The sequence below is a fragment of the Arvicola amphibius genome, chromosome 2 (genome assembly GCF_903992535.2).
Source record: "Arvicola amphibius chromosome 2, mArvAmp1.2, whole genome shotgun sequence".
In the NCBI taxonomy this organism is placed as follows: Eukaryota; Metazoa; Chordata; class Mammalia; order Rodentia; family Cricetidae; genus Arvicola; species Arvicola amphibius.
Window position 1 is genome coordinate 128,782,524 of NC_052048.2, and position 18,773 is coordinate 128,801,296.

General features: G+C 42.6%; 1 protein-coding gene across 9 annotated transcripts; it reads right to left on the minus strand.

Annotated features, from left to right (window-relative positions):
* Positions 1 to 2,880: 2,880 nt before the first annotated feature.
* Positions 2,881 to 18,478, minus strand: Ypel5 (yippee like 5). 9 transcript variants are annotated; one of them, XM_038318835.2, is made up of 3 exons: positions 18,336 to 18,478; positions 6,965 to 7,129; positions 2,881 to 4,740 (listed from the first exon to the last, which is right to left on the minus strand). In XM_038318835.2, the coding sequence occupies exons 2-3, from the start codon at positions 7,103 to 7,105 to the stop codon at positions 4,516 to 4,518; spliced, it is 366 nt and encodes a 121-aa protein (XP_038174763.1). In that variant the 5' UTR covers positions 7,106 to 7,129; positions 18,336 to 18,478; the 3' UTR covers positions 2,881 to 4,515. The 9 variants fall into 9 exon arrangements, with proteins under 9 accessions (XP_038174763.1, XP_038174768.1, XP_038174765.1 ...); XM_038318840.2 differs by lacking the exon at positions 18,336 to 18,478 and adding an exon at positions 17,772 to 17,887; XM_038318837.2 differs by lacking the exon at positions 18,336 to 18,478 and adding an exon at positions 17,498 to 17,660.
* Between the last annotated feature and the right edge of the window lie 295 nt (positions 18,479 to 18,773).

An 18,773-nucleotide genomic window follows, 5' to 3' on the forward strand; every position in this document is an offset into this window, starting at 1 on the left:
GCTTCACAGGGTACAGTCCCTTACAGAGGGGAAGGCCTGGTGCCCGGAATGGGGTGGACGGTGGTGGTGGAAGCTTGCGGTGCACGCTGTTCACACCTCAGCAGATTAAGCAGAAAATAGGAGAGATGCAGGACTTGAATATAACTTGTAAGACAAGACCTGTATCCAGTGGCCTACATCAGCCAATGATGTCCCATGCCCGAGGTTTCACGACCTCCCAAAACAGTACCATCAGATGGGGCAAAGGGCTCACATACATGAGCCTGCAATGGACATTTTATATCCAAGTACTATTTTAATAAAGTGATCCTTGTGTACTAACATTAGCAGATATGCCACTCTGATAGTCTGCCTGAAAAGAAAACGGTCACTTGGGATTAGAGAAAGAAATGAAGGACTTACTTTACATATTCAATGAGCTTTCCCGGTGGTCATGTAGCAGGTGATTTTAAACCTTAACTGTGTCAAGGGATGTCCAGGATCCCAACCCTCAACCAAAACCTCAGTGCATTATTTCTGGCCTTACTATATAAACTTGAATTTGAGAAGCATATTTTAAAATAAAGAAGTCATATAAAGGCCGGGCTTAGCAGGGTCAAAGTGTTAGCTGTGCAAACCTGACAGCCCAAGTTCAATTCTTGGAACCCATGTTGTAGGTGCTACCATGTCTAATTCCAGCACTCCTATTGCAAGACAGGAGAGCTGCAAGGGAGGCTGTGGGCCAGCTCGCTGAGAGTGGACAGTGAGGCAGCAATGAGACCCTGCTTAAATCAAACACCGTGGAAGAGCTGACTCCCACACACCTGCTGGGGCAGGTCCACACCTGCACTATACATGCACATTATTTTTGTTGAAACCATAAAAATGCCCAGTTTGGGTGTGATGCATTTTTTTTTTCTGAGACAGGGTCTTACCCTACATAGCCCAGGTTGGTTCAAACTCACAAGCATGAGCCCCATGCCCAGTACTCCTGATTTCTACTTCTTCCCTCTATTCCTGTAATAGGCATCTTCAAATCAGTACTAGGGGAAAGTTTCAGTTTAGTCTTACTCTATTCCCAACTCATTTTCCCTACATCAGATGTTGTATGTGGTTCCTGGAGGGAAGAGGCAGTAAAGGGACAAGGAGCCAATGGGTATGTTTGTTAGCTTTTATAACACTTTTGGAATTAAACCACATTTCTCTATCTTTACAATTTTACTTTTGTGCATCTGTATCCACGTTCACGTGAATTCCAGGTGCGTATAGAGGCCAAAGGACAACCTTCTACCTTGTTTGCTATTGAGTATGCTGTGCTAGGTGGGCTACAAGCATCTGAGATCCTCCTACCTCCTATCTTGCTGCAGAACACTTCAGTATGCACTAGAGATGCTTGCTATCATGCCTGGCTTTTCATGGGTTCTGGGGATTCATTATCAAGCCCTCATGCTTAAACTGCAAGCACGGTATGCTGAGCTATCTCACCAGCTGATCAATGTGTTTCTGAATTTGATGCTGAATAGTTTACCCATTTACCTCATCTAAGATTACTTATGGACTGAAGCCTGGGCTGAGGCCTATACTCAAACATGCTACAGGATATATTTTGGAAATTTTTTTTTCAGTCCCAAAGTAGTCCTCACAACCATAACAAATTATGTTTAGCATCTCAGCAGGTAGACACACTCACTACCAGGCCTGATGACCTGAGCTCAATTCCTCCAGTCCACATGGAGGAAGGTGGGAACTCCTGTGGGTTGTCTTCTGACCTTCACATGCTCGTCACAACATATACAATTAAATAAACTTAAAACATATTTAAGGACTGTACCTAAACTAAGAATCCTAAAGATCCTAAAGTCTTCAAAGAGAAAAAGGTTACATTTGTCTACCACATGTACTGGTAGCCAAATACATTTGATCTGTTAACTTCCCTGTCCCAAAACAAAACCGTCCTTGTTTTGTGAAGACTAGAGTCTCATGCAGGCAGTAGCCCATACTGGCTTGGAATTGTCTGAAACCCAGAAGTCTTCAAACTTGCAGCTTGGCCTCTGAAGTCCTGGTATCATAGGTGTGAACAATCATACCCATTTATTCCTGGTAACTAATGTTCCCATTTGATTTTTTGTAAATAATCCATCCTGGCTAGATCCTCCAATTAAAAATTATTAGGTGTTTTTTAAAGATTTATTTTTCATTATGTGTATGTGTTGGGGGAGTACTAGAGGGGATATGTATATGACTGTAAAAGCCTTCAGAGACCAGAGGCGCTGAATCTCCACTGGAGCTGGGTTACAGGTAGTTCTGAGCAGCTCGATTTGGGTGCTAGGGACTGAGCTCAGGTCTTCTAGAAGAGCAGTACTGACTTTCTCCAGACCCTCCTCCAATTTGTAAAACATCCGTGAAACGGGATCTTTGTTTCTGCAGTGCGAGCGATCACACTCAGGTCTTCCAGCACACTAAGTAAACACTCTGCCACGGCGCCACACCTTAGTCCAGCACATTCAAGTCTTTAAAATGAAGGCTGTAACAAGTGGCTTGTTGCTCAACCTTCCAGACACCCGAGTGTCCTATCAGTGTGACATTTACTTATATTAACTAAACCAGTTGTAGCTATGGCAAAATAAGTTAATGATGGCAAATTGACTATCACTTTACCACTGTCAAGCAAAACAAGTAATAGCTGTTCAAAAGCAGAGTCAGCTGGGTGTGGTAGTACACACCTGAAATCTCAGTAGTGGATTCAAGACCAGTCTGCTATTAAAGCAAGAAAGTTCCAGGTCAGTCAGGGCTACACAGTGAGACACCATCTCAAAACAAATAAAAATTACGTTTAGAGATTAAAAATGACAGATGGTCACCAAATAGATCAGTAAAAAATAAGTAACAGTTCTGCACCAATGCACAACAAAATATACTTTATTTTGACAGCAATGAACACGGTGCTGTAGGTGAGGCATGCGACTAGGAATCCGCATATCATCACAGGCCAGTGTGGAAATCAGTGGAAACAAATACTATTCTTATATCTTGAAGGTTTCATTCAAGTTGAAGACAGTTGAGTTCACTCACTGTAAATGGAATATTATACTATCCCTACTCAATCAGCAACTATACCCCTAATCAAGTGTGCAAAGCCAAGTATGAGAAGCTTTACTGTACTCAAATCACTTTTAATAGCAATGACAGAAAGATTTCACTTTTTCAACTCAGGCAAATTTCCTTTATTAGCCGACCTGGATACTGAGCATACAAATGTTCATCTGTTCATTTGTATAACTAGCTGATTTCAATGTCCTTTATTCCACCGAAAGCAAGTACCAGTTTGCCTATAAGTGGACTGGACAAAGAAGCATATTCTGATACCTTGTAATGTCATACATGTAGGATTAAGTTGAGTCAAAACCTGACCTCTACCAATAGAAGATATCAAGTGCAGTTCAAATGTGATTGGTGAACTTCCAAAGGGAAGATGTGGAAAAATGATGCTAAGGAGAGACCAGTCCTTTGAAGAAACTATTAGGGCCTACAGACTTATCAAAGTCAACTCACAAATGAGGGGAAGGCTGAAACACTTTGTGAAGCAGTATTTTTAGATATGCTGCTTTCATCTTCTCCCCTTCTTTTAGAATAGATGCAGATTAATGTTTTACGCAAGGATGCACACTGACATTCTGCTCAACTTTTCTAAATGCAATACTGTGGGTTAACAGTATGCTTCCATTTACACAAATACCTTATACACAGTCAACGTAGCTTAAGAGTGAGAGAACTAACTACTAAGAAGATCACTCACCAAACTCCTGTTCTTTTATAAGGTGTCTTTAGAAGTAACACAGGACCAAAACATCCAACTATCACTTTATTTATATTACTATGCTTAAGTTACATGGGAAAGACAGCCAAGCAGTTCTGCCCCATTTCAGGAAATCTCCAATCAACACCACGTGTTTGGTGACAAGTAACTAGGGGTGGTGACATCGTGGGTCAGGACTGACAAGGAAGAATGGGTTCTGGTGCTACAGTTCCTCTCCAACAAGAATATGGCACACTGGCCAGCACAAGCCACACTAACACTGAGCCTCCAGCGCTGGGCACAGATTCGGATCTCTTCTTGAAGCTAGCAAATTAAGTGAAATAACTGGGTTTAAAAGAAAGTTTAAAACGAAGCCCAAATAAATTTAAAAACCATGCTCTTGACATATTCTCCACGCAAAATGTACACAAAACACTCCTTTTCACTGTAGGGGCCAAGTTTCCCCTCACATAGCCCACCACATAACTGCAGACTCATCTGCCTCAAGATGTAAACAAAAGGAAAAAATTAACGGCATCTGCAAAAATTCTCTCTACAAACTGCTGTTGGATGGGAAATACAAAATTAAAAAGAAAGAAAGAAAGGTTCCATCTCAGATTCTCACACCCTCTTGTCCGCAGTTCATGAATCCGACTCTGATGCTAAGGTGACAGTGTATGTAAGTAGATTTCTGTTTTCAGTGAAGGAGACCTGGGAAAAGATGGATTTATCTTTTTTCTTCAAGAGTTATCAGATGGTACATGCTCCTCAAAGCCTTCACTCTCTCGAACTAGTGCACGTTCCAGGATCACACGGCCTTCCTTATAACGCTGGCTGTCTTCAGTAGCAAACTCATAGATCCATCCCAGTTTGCTATTGCAGTTTTTGCAGCTCACATCTCGAACCATGTGGCGGCCAGTGAGCATGACCCGATCTTGAACTTCACTGTACTGCAAGTTAACTACCTAAAGAAAAAGAAAATATATGTACACACACAAAAACCCTTGTAAAGTCATATAAGTCAGCCAACAACTGTGACGATAAGCAAATGCATGCGCAATTAAGCATTACAGAACTGTGCATACCCATGATCCCAGTGTAGAGAGGCCGAGGCAGGAGGATCATGAGCTTGAGAGCAGCCTTACTATACAGTGAGACCCTGCCTCAAAACAACTAACCGCCAAGCAAATGTAGTTAGTTACACTCATGATAGCCACCCAGGGCTGGTTTCAAGAGATGCGGAGATAGGCTTGTGCCCCTAGGTCTTTAATCCTAGTATTTGGGAGGCAGAAGCAAGAAAGAGGGGGTCAGTTTCACCCATATAGGTCAGTTTCAGGCCAGCCTGAGCTATAAGACTCTTGTTGCAAATCCTACCTGACCACACACATCCAAAAAAAGGGGGAAAAGAGAGAGAGAGGAGAGAGAGAGAGAGAGAGAGAGAGAGAGAGAGAGAGAGAGAATACTTCTGAGACAGAAAAATCTGGAAATTGCACTGTACTGGGTTATCTAAATAGGGAACTTTTTAAAGGAGTTTTTTTTCCCTATGGATGAGTGTTTTACCCACATATATGCATGCGTGTCTAGTGCCTGTGGAGGTCAGAAGGCATTGGATCCACTAGAACTAGAGTTACAGACAGTTGTGAATGCTAGGAACCAAACTTGAGTCTGCTGCTAGGGCAACTAGGGCTCTTAACTGCTGAGCAATATTTCCAGCCCCAATCTAATTCAGTCTTTATAAGTACTAGACAAGTCCTAGTCTCACCATTTATATATGGTAGCTTTATTTCTGGTTGTAGTGAAGAAAAAGTTCTGGAATTGAAGATGTGGGATATAAGCTTGAATCTAGTTGTTAATTCACTCTGTAGTGATGAATGTAAGATAATCAAAGAGCCTATTACAACATCATCAGTGTTCCAAAGTATTGTATTTGTTTCTGAAAACATACTTATATACACAAACAGGTTGGGATAGGTTAACCTACCACAAGCTATACAATGCAACACATTAATTTTCAAGGAAGTACAAAGATAATAATGAATTGGATTCTAAAATAATCTGGAGAATTTCCAATCATTCTAACTACCCAACAATCCTCTAAGCTTTACTTTCCTCTAAAAGATCAATAGTAAATAATTTTGGCTTTAAAGGTTATACAGTCTTAATTCCAGCTTTTTAGCCTTGACACTTTAACACAAAAACAAGAGACTATTTAAGTAAATGAATGAGTAAGCGAGACTGAAGACTGTATATAGTTAACAGGCAGCTCGCCTGCCAGTGTCAACCCTCCTCTGTAAAAGGAACACACTATTGACTCTCTGAGAGAAGCTTCTTCACTCACGGAACAGAGGAACAAATTCTAGCGAAAAGTTAACCTGACCTACTAAAAACACTCACTTAAGACAAGATTATATCTGGTTTTTTTTAGCCTATAAGAGGTGAAAATTCAACTTTTCTAGGCTCCAGGGTACACAATCACATCAACTAATCTCAAAACAGGTTCAAAATATCAAAACCAAGCAAACTAGACACACATTTGCAAATCTGCAAATGCTTTTCCTTTTGGTAGACCCAAAGAAGCCAGATGACAATCAGAAGGCTGGCTGGCAATCATTAATTATATAGCAAGAGAAGGCAGCTAGATTCACTTCCAACAAATAAGCTGCAGTAGCTATCTCCTTAACGGATCGGTGACACAGAAGAGAGAGATGGGTATGTTCGCCTCTTTTCTCCAAATTCTGTGAAGTAATAAATCTTTATGCTGAACATTTCCCAAAGAGTCAGAGACCCACCCTTCTTTATTATTGTTGTTGTTTTGAGACAGGGTCTCACTGTGTGGTTGAAGCTGGTCCAACTGGGCTATAACAGTCTTCCAAGGCTGTTCTCCAATTTGTGGCAATCTTCCTGCTTCAGCTTTCCAAGTACTGGGATATTAGACAGATGCTACAACACCCTGTCTCTCTTCTTCTAACTCTTTATTTAGGCTTTATAAAAATAAATACATAAATAAACTCATGTACCAGTAACGTAACCCTAAAATCCCAGAGACACGCTAATAGGCAGCCACTTCTGTGGGTTTCAGCCACCATTCTGCTATTTCCTGGTATCTGTAAACCTTTGAGGGAATAATCTAGTGCTGCTGTCAAATACATCCACTGAAGATAAGTAAGAATGAAGCTTTTTTCTACCAACCTTGTTAAAAAGAAACGCTCTACCGGTGGCGCCTGTGAACCGAGTAGAGATGAGTTCTGAGCGGTTGGTCAGGATCGTATCACAGTTTGCACAAGAAAACAGACGGGTACCGCCGATATGATCAAGGAAGATTCTGCCCATTTTGAGAGCTAAAGTTCTTAAAACCTAGAACAAATGGAAAAATATAAGACACACATTACTAAAAAGAATTGGTAGCAGTTATTGGAGGCGGTGTTATAGGTTATTTATGTACTATAATCTAGTATTTTTCTAGCACCTGTCCTGTGAGATATCTGACCCTGAACAAAGGGATTCAAAGTCCACACAGTGAACAAAGAACAAGACTCCCCAGGTTAGCACCAATAAGCATGCTAAGTGACACAAGGAACACTTCTCTTTTGGTTGGTGTGAGGAACAAACAAAAGGAAAATGGAATTTTGTTTTATATGTATACACACACATATAAAATCACTGACACAGATGGGGCTAGAGAAATGGCTCAATGCTCTTAGAGCACTGGCTGCTCTCGGAGAGGTTTTGGGGTTGATTCCAGCACCCATATAAAGGATCACAACTGTCCTAACTCCAGGGGATTCAACACCCTCCAAAGGCACAGACCTACATGCAGGCAAATAAAAAAAAACCCATACAAACAGAAGTATGAAAAAGTTAGAGCACTAGCATTTAGTCTACATTCTGAGCATGTGGCATATAATTTAAGACTCAGAGGTATGGGGCACAGATGTGGTGATCAGATAAGAGTAGAAGACAGTGCAACTTAAAACAAGAAAGGGCTGGGAACACAGGTCATTGGCGGAGCACTTGCCTGACATACTGGTAGCCTGGAGTTTCTACCCCAGCACCACACACTTACACACAAAATATGACGAAAATAAAAAACAAGAGGGGTCATGTGGCTTGAGAGGAAGAGGTGAACTGATAGGTTTGTGGTCACTGGTGTACGGACCACCACCCAGGGCCAACAGCACTAACTTCATTAAGTCTTAGTCTAAAGTCTACTGAGCACCTACTTTAAAATTCACAGTTCTGGGAGGGTCTCACCTCCAGGCACCCCACTCCACAGAATAGTAGCTGGAATGCAGTTCCACAAACTCCAAGACAAAGTTCTTCCGTTACCCTCCACTGCCTCCCACAAAGGAGGGGGCATGGTGCAGACCTAGCTAGCTTAAGGTTAGAGCAACCAGGACAGAAAAGGACTTTCCAGCTATGACGTAACAGCATTACGAAATTTAGGTGATTGCTGGTTTAATAAATCACAAAGCTTTGAAACAAGTTTCTGAAACCAGGACATGCCACACTTTAGTACTTCAAGAGTTACAGGAGGAGAATCAATCCCTTAAATCCACTGCAACCCATTTCTCCTGAAGTATTTTTAAATCTCTAGATATATTCAAGAATATACCACAGGTTTCATTTTAAAATGTTTCTGGGTGTTATCAGTTCCTGTGTTTCAAGTATTTACTAATATGTCAATGGTGAGCAGAACTGATATTGCTCTCCTTTAGAGGGGGCAGGATTCAGACTTATCTGTAAATACAAATAGTTGTTTGTAATTACAAACTAATAAGGAAACTATTTCTTCTTAGATTTATGAACTTTTCCAGCCCTTAGACAATCCTAATGTCATCAGAAGAATCATTCTGAAGGGAGGAGGAACACAGGAGGGAATGGGATGAGAGGATGAAAACAAAGTATGATACTTTTGAAATGTCATAATGAAATCAACTCTATATTAACAAAAATACTAATTAAGAAAGAGAAACTAGGCTGGGAACACACCTTTAATCCCAGCACTCGGGAGGCAGAGGCCAGCCTGGTCTACAAGAGCTAGTTCCAGGACAGGCTTCAAAGCTACAGAGAAACCCTGTCTCGAAAAACAAAACAAAACAAAACAAAAACAAACAAAAAAGAAAAAAAAAAACTAAGGCTGAGTTTGGTGGCATACGCCTTTAATCCCAGCACTTAGGAGGCAAAGGCAGGTGGACCTCGAGTTCGAAGGCAGCCTGGTCTACAGAGTGAGTTTTCCAGGACTGCCAAGACTGTTATATAGAAAAACCATGTCTTCAAAAAAACAAAAACCAACCAACCAACAAAAAAACTAATATAGTAACAAATATCATCAGAGGCAGGATGTATCAGTTCACGTTCGAGTTATGCCTGAGAGAGAGGGAGTTCCAGGGCAGCAAAGGCTACATAAGACTACTTTATTTTTGTTTTGTTTTTTAAAGGAAGAAAAGCCACAATATGTAAACCCTTACACCAGACTTAAGCTGTGGTGGTTAACTTTCAGATCGCATTTCTGGCAATGCTTACTCCTTAACTTTTATAGTCCTCAAACACACTGCTTTTCTAAGACACACACACACACACACACACACACACACACACACACACACCCAAGACACACTGGGGGGGGGGCGCTAGGAATGACGGCTAATTTAAGGCCTGTTAAGCTGAATTCATCAGCCCGGAAATATAGCAGTAACAAAATTTGAACTATATACAAGCTCTTATTAATTTTAAAAAGGTGAGCTGAAGAGAAAGAATTGGTGATGGATCCCAGGAATCTCAGCAGTAGAGGCAGAGCACCCAGGGAAACACCCTATTTTTCAGGCCAGTAATCACCTAGTATGTGTAAAGCCACAGACTCACTCCTTACACCACAAATAAATTAATTGAAAATAAATGCTAAGGCAGGCGGTGGTGGTGCACACCTTTAATCCTAGGTGGATCTCAGTGAGTTCAAAAAAGCAGTGTGTTTAAGGACTATAAGCCAGACTTATCTACAGAGTGAGTTCCTGGATAGCCAGGACTACACACAAAAGGCATGTCTTAAAAATAAAAACAAAAGAAATTCTAGGTGGCTGGAAGAGATGCTCAGCAGTTAAGAGCACTTAGTGTTCTTGAGGGCCCATGTTCAGCTCCCAGCACCCACATCAAGATGCTTATAACTGACTGTAGTTCCAGCTCCAAGGGCTCTGACACCCTATTCTGGTCTTCTTGGTTACTCAAACATGGCTGACCACACAGACATAAATCTTAAAATCTGGGGACAAGAGAGCCAGGTCAGTGGTTAAGAGCACTTATTGCTCTTGCAGGGGATTCAAGTTCTGTCCCCAGCACCTGTATCATATCAGGCAGCTCATAATTAAACTCCAGCTCCAGACCTGATATCCTCTTATAGCCTGCACAGGCACCTGCACACGGGGGACACATGCACACATACACACTCTAAATAAACAAACAAAAAAATAGAAACCTTAAGAAAACAAAGTAAAACTGGGGTGGAGAGGCCTGTACTTTGGGGGATGGGGTCAGGTACTAGAACACACAACGTATTTCCACAGAAACTGGCTGTGTTAAGCAGTCTTGTTCTCTCCCATCCTAATTTATTTTTCATTATCCACTGTGGTGTACAAAAGTATTTTTACCTGTTTGATCCTTGTATCACTGTTTCAATTTATGACTCTCCATATAAGGCATTCAACACACATGTGAACAGCTGCCTTTTGTTATGTTTATAATTATGCATTAACTGTTTAAGGAAAAGGATCGACAGCAAGTTTTACAGTTCTCAGTGCAGTCATTTAGCTTCAGCCAGTTTCTGGGATTTGCTTTAAAGGTAATTTTCTTTCCAACTTTCTTCAGACTCGATTTATTTTAACTACAACGAAACAATTCTATTTCTAGATTGACCTTAGATGCTACCATGAAGATGCCATGGTTCCAAATGAACTTTATTCCGTCTACCTACATCATTCTATCTTTGGCTCAGTAATACAGGAATAGCTGTGACCGACCATTTGGTACTGAGGGTAAATAGACTTAATATGCATTCTTTGCTGCTTCAAATTCATTCTATTTTTTACTCTACCCAAGTATTTTTACTGGCTTCAATTATATGATTCATTACCAAGACTAAAAATATCTAGGAAGAACTTTATATTACATGATTCCTGATTGTGATTGCCATTTACATATAAACATATATATTTGTAACTATATAGTTCTTGTTTGCCAAAAAAAGTTATGTTGTCAACAAAAATTACTGCATGGTCATTAGATCCCAGTAAGCCTTAGCTTTACAAGGTTTGAAAAAGTAAAACAGTATTGAAGTATACTAAAGCTGTCACCAATTACAATCCCACCTATCTATATCCTGAAAATCTGTGTTCCCACAAAACGTGTCCACTGAAACCCAATCACCAATGTGATGGCATTGGGGAGTAACTGGGTCATGAAGACAGAACCCTCATTAGAGGATTGGGGTCTTACAGAGGCTCCATGGGGCTGCCTTGCCTTTCTACCATGAAGACACATCTAAAACGGCATCAGTAAACCAGGAAACAAGTGTTTTTTTCTTGAGAGCATGACAAATAAACTCCTACTGTTTATAAATCACTTGGGCGACGCTGTTCAGTTACAGTAGTCCGAAGAAAGCCACTTTATTCTTAAGGAGGAGACATCAAATTAAAAGGCTAAGAGTCAGCACAACTGTCTGGACCTGGCCAGTGCAGACTGCCTCAGACCTAAGAATGTCCAGTGTATAGGACACTGTACTTGGTACTTATCACTTAGCTGTGATAATTCTTATAGTAGGCATATATTACCCTAGTTTATAGGCATAAAAATATAGCCCATGTTAACTTCTCACAAGGAGCCAAGCTAGGCTCTAAACTAAATCTTATTCCAGTCTCACTTCCCTCACACCTAGAGATGCTTGAGTCAGTCTCCCTCCCTCGGGCTGACCACAAATTCTCCTGTATTCCCTAACTCAGTAGTAATCTAATCACACACTCCCTAAAATTAGAAAACAACTATGAATATAACAATAGGACTGACGTCAGACCAGGAAATCTTCTCTTTCCCTTTCTCTACCATATGTATTCAAACATCTAAGAGTGTTAGTGGCCATAGTGTGTTTTATTAAACCCAGCACACATTCACAGATAATGCTACACTTATGCTGTATTAGCTATAAAATACAAACAGAAATACAATTTAGCCACCACCTTCTAGAAGCTCTACAAAACTGCTTCTCTATAAATGCTAAAACCTTTTGTTGGAAAAAATTTGAGACAGGTCACGCTATGTAGCCGAGGTTAACTTGAATTTACTATACTCCTGCGTCAGCCTCCCAAGTGATGGGAATATAGAGGCCCATGCCATCAGTTACCTAGAGATGATTCTTACAGAAAAACTAAACACCTTAGAGGCTGAAGCAGATGTGGAGTTTAACATCAGCCTGTGAAGTTCTGTCTCAAACAAAACAAAACAACATAAAAACTTAAAAAATGAAAGGGAAGGGACAAAACTTGGAAAATGTCCAAGATGTAGCTCCCCAAAAGAGTATTTTGCCTAGCATATGATATGAGGCCAGGTTTGAGTCCCAGTATTGAGGGTGGAGGATTGTTGATCCTAAATTTTTATTGGGCCAATAGTGTGGCTCAGTGGTAGAATATCTGCTAGCATTTGAGTAGCTTGGCTTCCATCTTTAACATCTCTCCAGAGTACCAAAAGAAAACAAAACCCCAAACAGCTTATTAAGAAATACCTCATTATGTGATAAGCTTACTCACTGGTAATTATCCTATGACTACCTGTAAGTTTATGAAGTTGTATCATCATCACCACAAACTGGCTCTGCCTCCTAAAATTCTCACAAACTGGTCTGCAGCTGGTCCCTTCTTCTAGCCTCTAGGGATTATCTTTTACACTTAAAGTATTTCCTACACATGCTAATGGTTTTGGTTGATTTAACAGAATCTCCTAGCTCTTCAGTTGTGACAGCACCTTACTGTCCCACTGCAGAAATCACATCATTAGACACTTTTCTGTGCTGAAATTACACTTATGGCTGAAATGAGAGCTCAGTTAAGAGTATGGATTAAGTTGTTTATGATTTTTGTCTACTGCAACACTCCAAGCTAAACCAGTACAATATTAAGTCATACGCACATAAGTGTAAAGCCCTTCTGGCAGTATTTTTGCATAGTTCCAAGTATCAAACTTGGTTGCTTAACAGTTTGTCTACTATCTGAAGTAGTGAGGGACCAGGATAAAAATACAGTGAAGTTCATAGACAACTCAGGTATTGTATTGATTATCTTCAATTTCTTCTCCCAAAGAGCATCTTTACCCTAAAATTCCTAACTTCCATTTGCAACAGAAGATTCTGGTTAAGTAATTACATCTTAGGATCTCCATCTTAAAAAAATTTTTAATTATGCAATTTATCTGTAAGCTTAAAAAAGAAAAAATACTTTTCTTTCAGGAGCCTATGACACAATGTCCCTAGAAAGGAATGATTTTAAAAATTGGACATGGTGGATTCATATAAATCCCTAGTTACAGATCATAAACTATTATCTAAAAAGCCTGTTTGGCTCCTTTGAAGTGTGGGATCTCACTGTTGGTTTGTTCTGACTCAGCAGTTAGAGCACTGGCCACTCTAGCAGGGGCCTGGGTTTGATTCCCAGGACCCACGTATGGACTTACAAACATCTAACTCCAGTTCCAGGGTATATGATGCCCTCTATGGCCTACACCTGCACCAGACACAAAAACTAGGGCACAGACTACATGCAGGCAAAAAATTCATGCACACAGAATAAAATAAAACCCAAGTCAAAAACACAGGGGTCAGCAAACCAGAGTCAGCTGGCTAAATCTAGCTCACCTCTAACTTAACTGCCCACAATCTAAAGATAAAATTATTCTTTTAAAGCATTAAGAACATCAAATATTTTAGTGGTGACAGTTTCTTTGAAACATAGCCACACTCCTTTGTTTATACTTTTTTAAAGATTTATTTATTTATTATGTATACAGTATTCTGCAAGCCAGAAGAGGGCAACAGATCTCATTACAAATGGTTGTGAGATACCATGTGGCTGTTGGGAATTGAACTCAGGACCTTTGGAAGAGCAGGCAGTGCTCTTAACCACTGAGCCATCTCTCCAGGTCCACTTTGTTTATACTTAACTGCTCTCTAGCTACGAGCAGTTTACACGGTGACTGTACAAACTGGTGGCTTGCAATCCTCAGAAACAGAAACTTAGCTGGCAGTCAGATCTAAATATTGGTAGAAGTAGCTTTCAAATTACTGTAATTCCATTCCCATTTTCTTCATGGATTTTCTGGCTAAAATCATTGGCATTCTGAGTTGGGCACAGTGGTTCAGGCCTGTAATCTCAGCATTCAGAAGACTGAGCAGAGTACTCAAGTTTAGAACCAGCCAGTGAGAGTCCCAGTCTCAAAGACAAAAATTCTTAGCTTCCCATAACCACTTTAGCATACTGAAGATCAACTATATGAAGATCATTCAAATTAATAATATATATCCAGCTGCTGCCTACTCGCTTCACCCCCAAAGACTTATACAGCACAGCCTAGATTACTTAAAACTCTAAAGTCAGGAGCTGTTTGTATACTTCAGCTCCTCCTCCCTCAATACTCTTGTAAACTTTAACAAATTACCGTTTCCGACATAAAAAGGCAACAGCAAAATATCTAAATGGAGATACTATATCCTGAGAACAGGGTCCTGTACAGTGAGTGCTAAATAAAGGTCATAAGAGTAGACTACATATCCCATTCCAACTCTGCCCCACCAGAGATGCGAAAGCAGGGTACAGAATGGATACAAAACAGTAGCAAGTAACAGCCTCACCTCCTGTTAATTACAGCCACATTAAATACCCAGGTAACAGAAATTATAAACAGGACGAAAGCTAGAAACCTAAAATGTCAAGTTCTTAGTGTCTCAACTTTAGTCTTAAAATAGGTACCTGCCCTCCCTATAATTAATAATCCGGTGTGGTCTCAATCCTGGCAAATGGATTTAGCCTCAGAGGTACCACTTCCTAGCTCTAAAAATACCAGGGAGAACAATCGGCATCTGTTTGCAAAAATGTCCTCTTCAGAAAGACTATTCCTTAGTTATGGAACTGTAACTTTGGGGCATTTTCACAAACACCCATCACAGTGTTCCCACCATCTCTGGACAGAGCAGAGGGATTTTTTCATTGCACCAGATGGGGAAAGATAAGTGTGTATAAGGAGGCTGGTACACAGGGTTCCAGTATGGGAAGTTACAAAAATCTGCCCCTTTGAGAAGTATTTTTGAGTCTGCTAAAATGGATTCACGTGAATAAATGAGTGTCTATTTGGATTTCAGTCTCTTCTCTCTAGAACAAAGGAAAGAAAAACCATAAAACTTTTAATAGCTATAATAATAATAATATAGTAATAAACATTTGATGCTTTTGCAGTTTCATTAACTTATTTTCATAGCAATTTTTTACAATATTCTACTTAAAAGCTACGTGGTGAAACAACAGTTCAATCTATAAAATCTATTTTTTCCTTTTTGTAATACTGGAAATCAAACCTTGTATATGTTAGGAAAACACATTACCACAACGATACATCCCCAGCCCAATTTTTCTTACTTTTGTACTTGGTTAGAAAGAGCCATGTCATCCTCTTACAGAACAGTATCAAGTCACTCTGCTGGGCCAAATGATGTCCTGCTTGGGGGACTGAGTCTTCATTTGACAGTAAGTAAATGTCTGATCTTCTCCCGTAAGATAATGCCTTATTTTATGTTTTGTTAAGCAATTTCCATACTGACTGTATTTCTAGAATACTGCTTAGTCATTAGAAAATAAGACCAGTCACATAACTCAGCAGCTAGTTGTGAGTCAGCAAATAATCTGAGTTGGTCATCTCCCCAAAAACAACTTGGCAAGACAAATATGATTCCCCTTGTTTGTTGTGATACAATACTGAAAGCTTCTTGCTGGATGGCTATAATATAGTTTGGTTTCTAGAGTGAAGTGCCAGATAGCAAATTCATGTCTAGCTAACAGTTCCCAAATTACACATTTGTTACCACACAGCATTATCAGGGAAATAGTATTAATTTACATAGTTACATAACTATCAAGGCACTCCAAAACAAATGAGTCTAGATAAATACACTCAGGACTACCTTCACATCTCATGAATATATATTTAGTAGTAGTTTCACATCCCATAGGCTTTTTCATAGGGTTTAGAGTAGGTCTTACTTCTTTATAAATTTAGACATTTTTATTGGACTTAATTGTGTGGGGCACATGGAGATCAGGACAGCTTTGTGGAACAGGTTCTCTCTTTCTACCATGTGGGTCCCTGAACTGAAAGTAATGCTGTCAGACTTTCATCAAGCACCTTTACCTGCAGGGTCTTCTCACCACCTTTTTTTTTTTTTTAAACTTTTTGTTTTTAAATCGCCTTGACAGATAAGACAAATGAGACTAGGAAAAGTTCCAGTAGATGTTCTTTTGGAGGAAGCCACATATATTTCACCAAGCGTGCTTAGAAAAATTACTGTTAAAAATCCAATTTGGTTTCCCTTACAAATCGAACAAATTTCACTGTGTGCCTTTCCGAGCGATAAGATGGTTTTTTATACATAAACTAAGGGGGGAAATCTGTACTGAACAGGCCAGATGAGGGTATGAAGCGGGCATTAACTGGCACACCTGGGATCCCAGCACCAAGGACAATAAGGGAGGGTTGCCAAGAGTTTAAGGCCAACCTGGCCTTCAGAGTATAGGACTCTACCGAAAAACAAGGGCATTAGTTCCTTTCGGAGTACAAAACACCTTCTGCTTCACTACACACCAGCCTGTGTGCATATATCCACACACACACATATATGTCCATCAAATCGAACACGCTCCATCTTCCTGCATTTGTAAAAGTTCCAGCCTGTTTTTCCTAAGCCCATGTGGCCAACATCAACACACTGGCTTTTCATTTTCTAGGCCTAATGTCATTCTCTTCAGAATACTTGCCACTTCCTCCTCCTGGTGTCTCACTGTCTCATCTTTGAACTTTTTGTAACACTCATTCCATAACATCCCAACATTTAGCGTCGTGTTTTTTCTCAAGTCATCGGTCTGTAACCTTTTACTAAATTGGTAGCTTCCACACAGAAGAGTTCACATTTTCTGGAATCTCCTTCTTACCTAACACACTATGAGAGTAATTCTTAGCAAAAGAATACATCAAGGCATTTCACATCTGGCACAAATATGCACCCTAGAAACGCTGAAAGACTTTGACTTCCTCTATGTCGGAAGGCAGCTGCAAACCCTGCCGGTGTGGCTTGCAAAACTGTCTGCCAGGCTTCCTATGATGCCTGCTACTTCACCAGCAAGTTCACTTATTTTCCAAAAGCAAGGTTAAGACTGTGGTTACTTCGAGATTTTTCCATCTGTCAGAGGACACCTGAAATAAAAATCCTCAGCTTTCCAACAGGGCTCTGTAAACAGAAAAAAAGTTTAAAAATAAATGAACTGTACACCTTCCCTGACTGCCACTCCAAAGGGAGATTAGTTGGCGTCAGGATTAACCAGACCTTTGTACTACTGCGGCGTCCCACTCCCGCAGGCAATACTCCGCCGTCCTACCTACCTGCCCAGCAGCCTGAAATCAAGGGGTGCGCAGGCGAGTGCCTACCTCCGCCAGCAGGGGGGAGCCTCCAGGTGGGCTCACCAGCCAGCTTCAGGGTCCCCGCCAGGCCGACCGCCCGCAGCCGGCCCAGCTGATCGCGCCCACGTGATGCCCGCCAGCCAATCGCCGGGCGCAAGGCGGAGAGCGCGGCGGCGGCGGCGGGGCCTCCTCGGCACAACAAACACAGGCGGAACAGCTGGGCGGGCGCGGGCTCCCCCAGCCGTGTCCCCACGCCCTGAGTGAGAAGGGACCCGAAGGCAGGATGGTAGAGGGCTGACACCTTAGCGGGCAGGATCCGCAGCCGTGGCACCGGGGCGCGAGTCCGGCCTCTCCGCAGCTGGCTGGATGCGAGCGCGGCCCTGGAGCGCGGGCCCGCGGGCCGACCCGGAGCGGAGCCCGGGCGCGCCCCCGACGCTGCGGCGGCGGGGACGGCAGCCGTGGGGGCGGGGCGGCCGAGGAAGTGGGGGTGTCACCGAGCCAGCTGTCCGCGGAGCGGCGGCCGCGGCGTCGGTCACCGAGGGTAGCGGGGAGGCCGGTGAGGGCCGCGGGTCGCCAAGGGGTCGCGTCTGTTGCGGGCTCGCGGGGACGCTCGGCTGAGCGGCGGGGGCGGGCCGACGGGGGCCGCCGCGCCAAGGCCTCACAAAGAGCGACGGCCCGGCCCGCGGCTCTACGGTCCTGAGGGGCCCTGGTGGCCCCGCTAGGACCCCGGACGAGTGGCGAGGGGGAAGAGGCACTTCCTGCCTGGGCCCCCGCCCCGGGCCGCTCCCCGAGGGCCTCGAAGCCACCGGCCCGAGAGCTCCGGGTCCCCACCGACTTCGAGCTCAGCGCCTGCCGCCGTACTCACCTCCGCGCTGGGGAGATCGGCGCTGCCAGCGGCTCTTCGCTTCTCAGCTGGGTCGAAGCCCCTCGGCCTCCAAGTCTTCAGGTTTAGTCAGGCCTTGGCCCCGCCTCTCCCCGGTCGGGCCTCGGCGTCAATCACCCGGCGTGGCCCCGCCCTCCCTTCAGGCGGCTCTCCCGGTTGGCCCACAGCCCTCTTCATTTCTAGGCTCCGCCCCTCGCCCTGGCACTCTGCCCCTTCCGTCGCGCCCCGCCCCTCCCCTGGTTCACCCTCCCCCCCACTCCTGCTCCCCAACACTCTGCCGCCCACCCCGCCCCGAAACCGCAGAGGATGGGCGGGCTCATCGCCGCTCGTCCCGCCCCCATTCGACACTTTGCATTCTTACAGCCAATCAAGGAGGCTAACTCGGCCTCCTCGGTCAAGGTGGCCAATGTGGTGAGACTG

What these genes read in the sequence shown, in the direction of transcription:
- Ypel5 (XM_038318833.2), bottom strand. Translation starts at nt 8,206, where the DNA reads ATGCTGTTACGTCATAGCTGGAAAGTCCTTTTCTGTCCTGGTTGCTCT. An exon ending in GTGGAGTGGGGTGCCTGGAG is followed by an intron (nt 7,130 to 8,026) that starts GTGAGACCCTCC and finishes CATTTGTTCTAG; the next exon opens with GTTTTAAGAACTTTAGCTCT. An exon ending in GAGCGTTTCTTTTTAACAAG is followed by an intron (nt 4,741 to 6,964) that starts GTTGGTAGAAAA and finishes CTTTTTCTTTAG; the next exon opens with GTAGTTAACTTGCAGTACAG.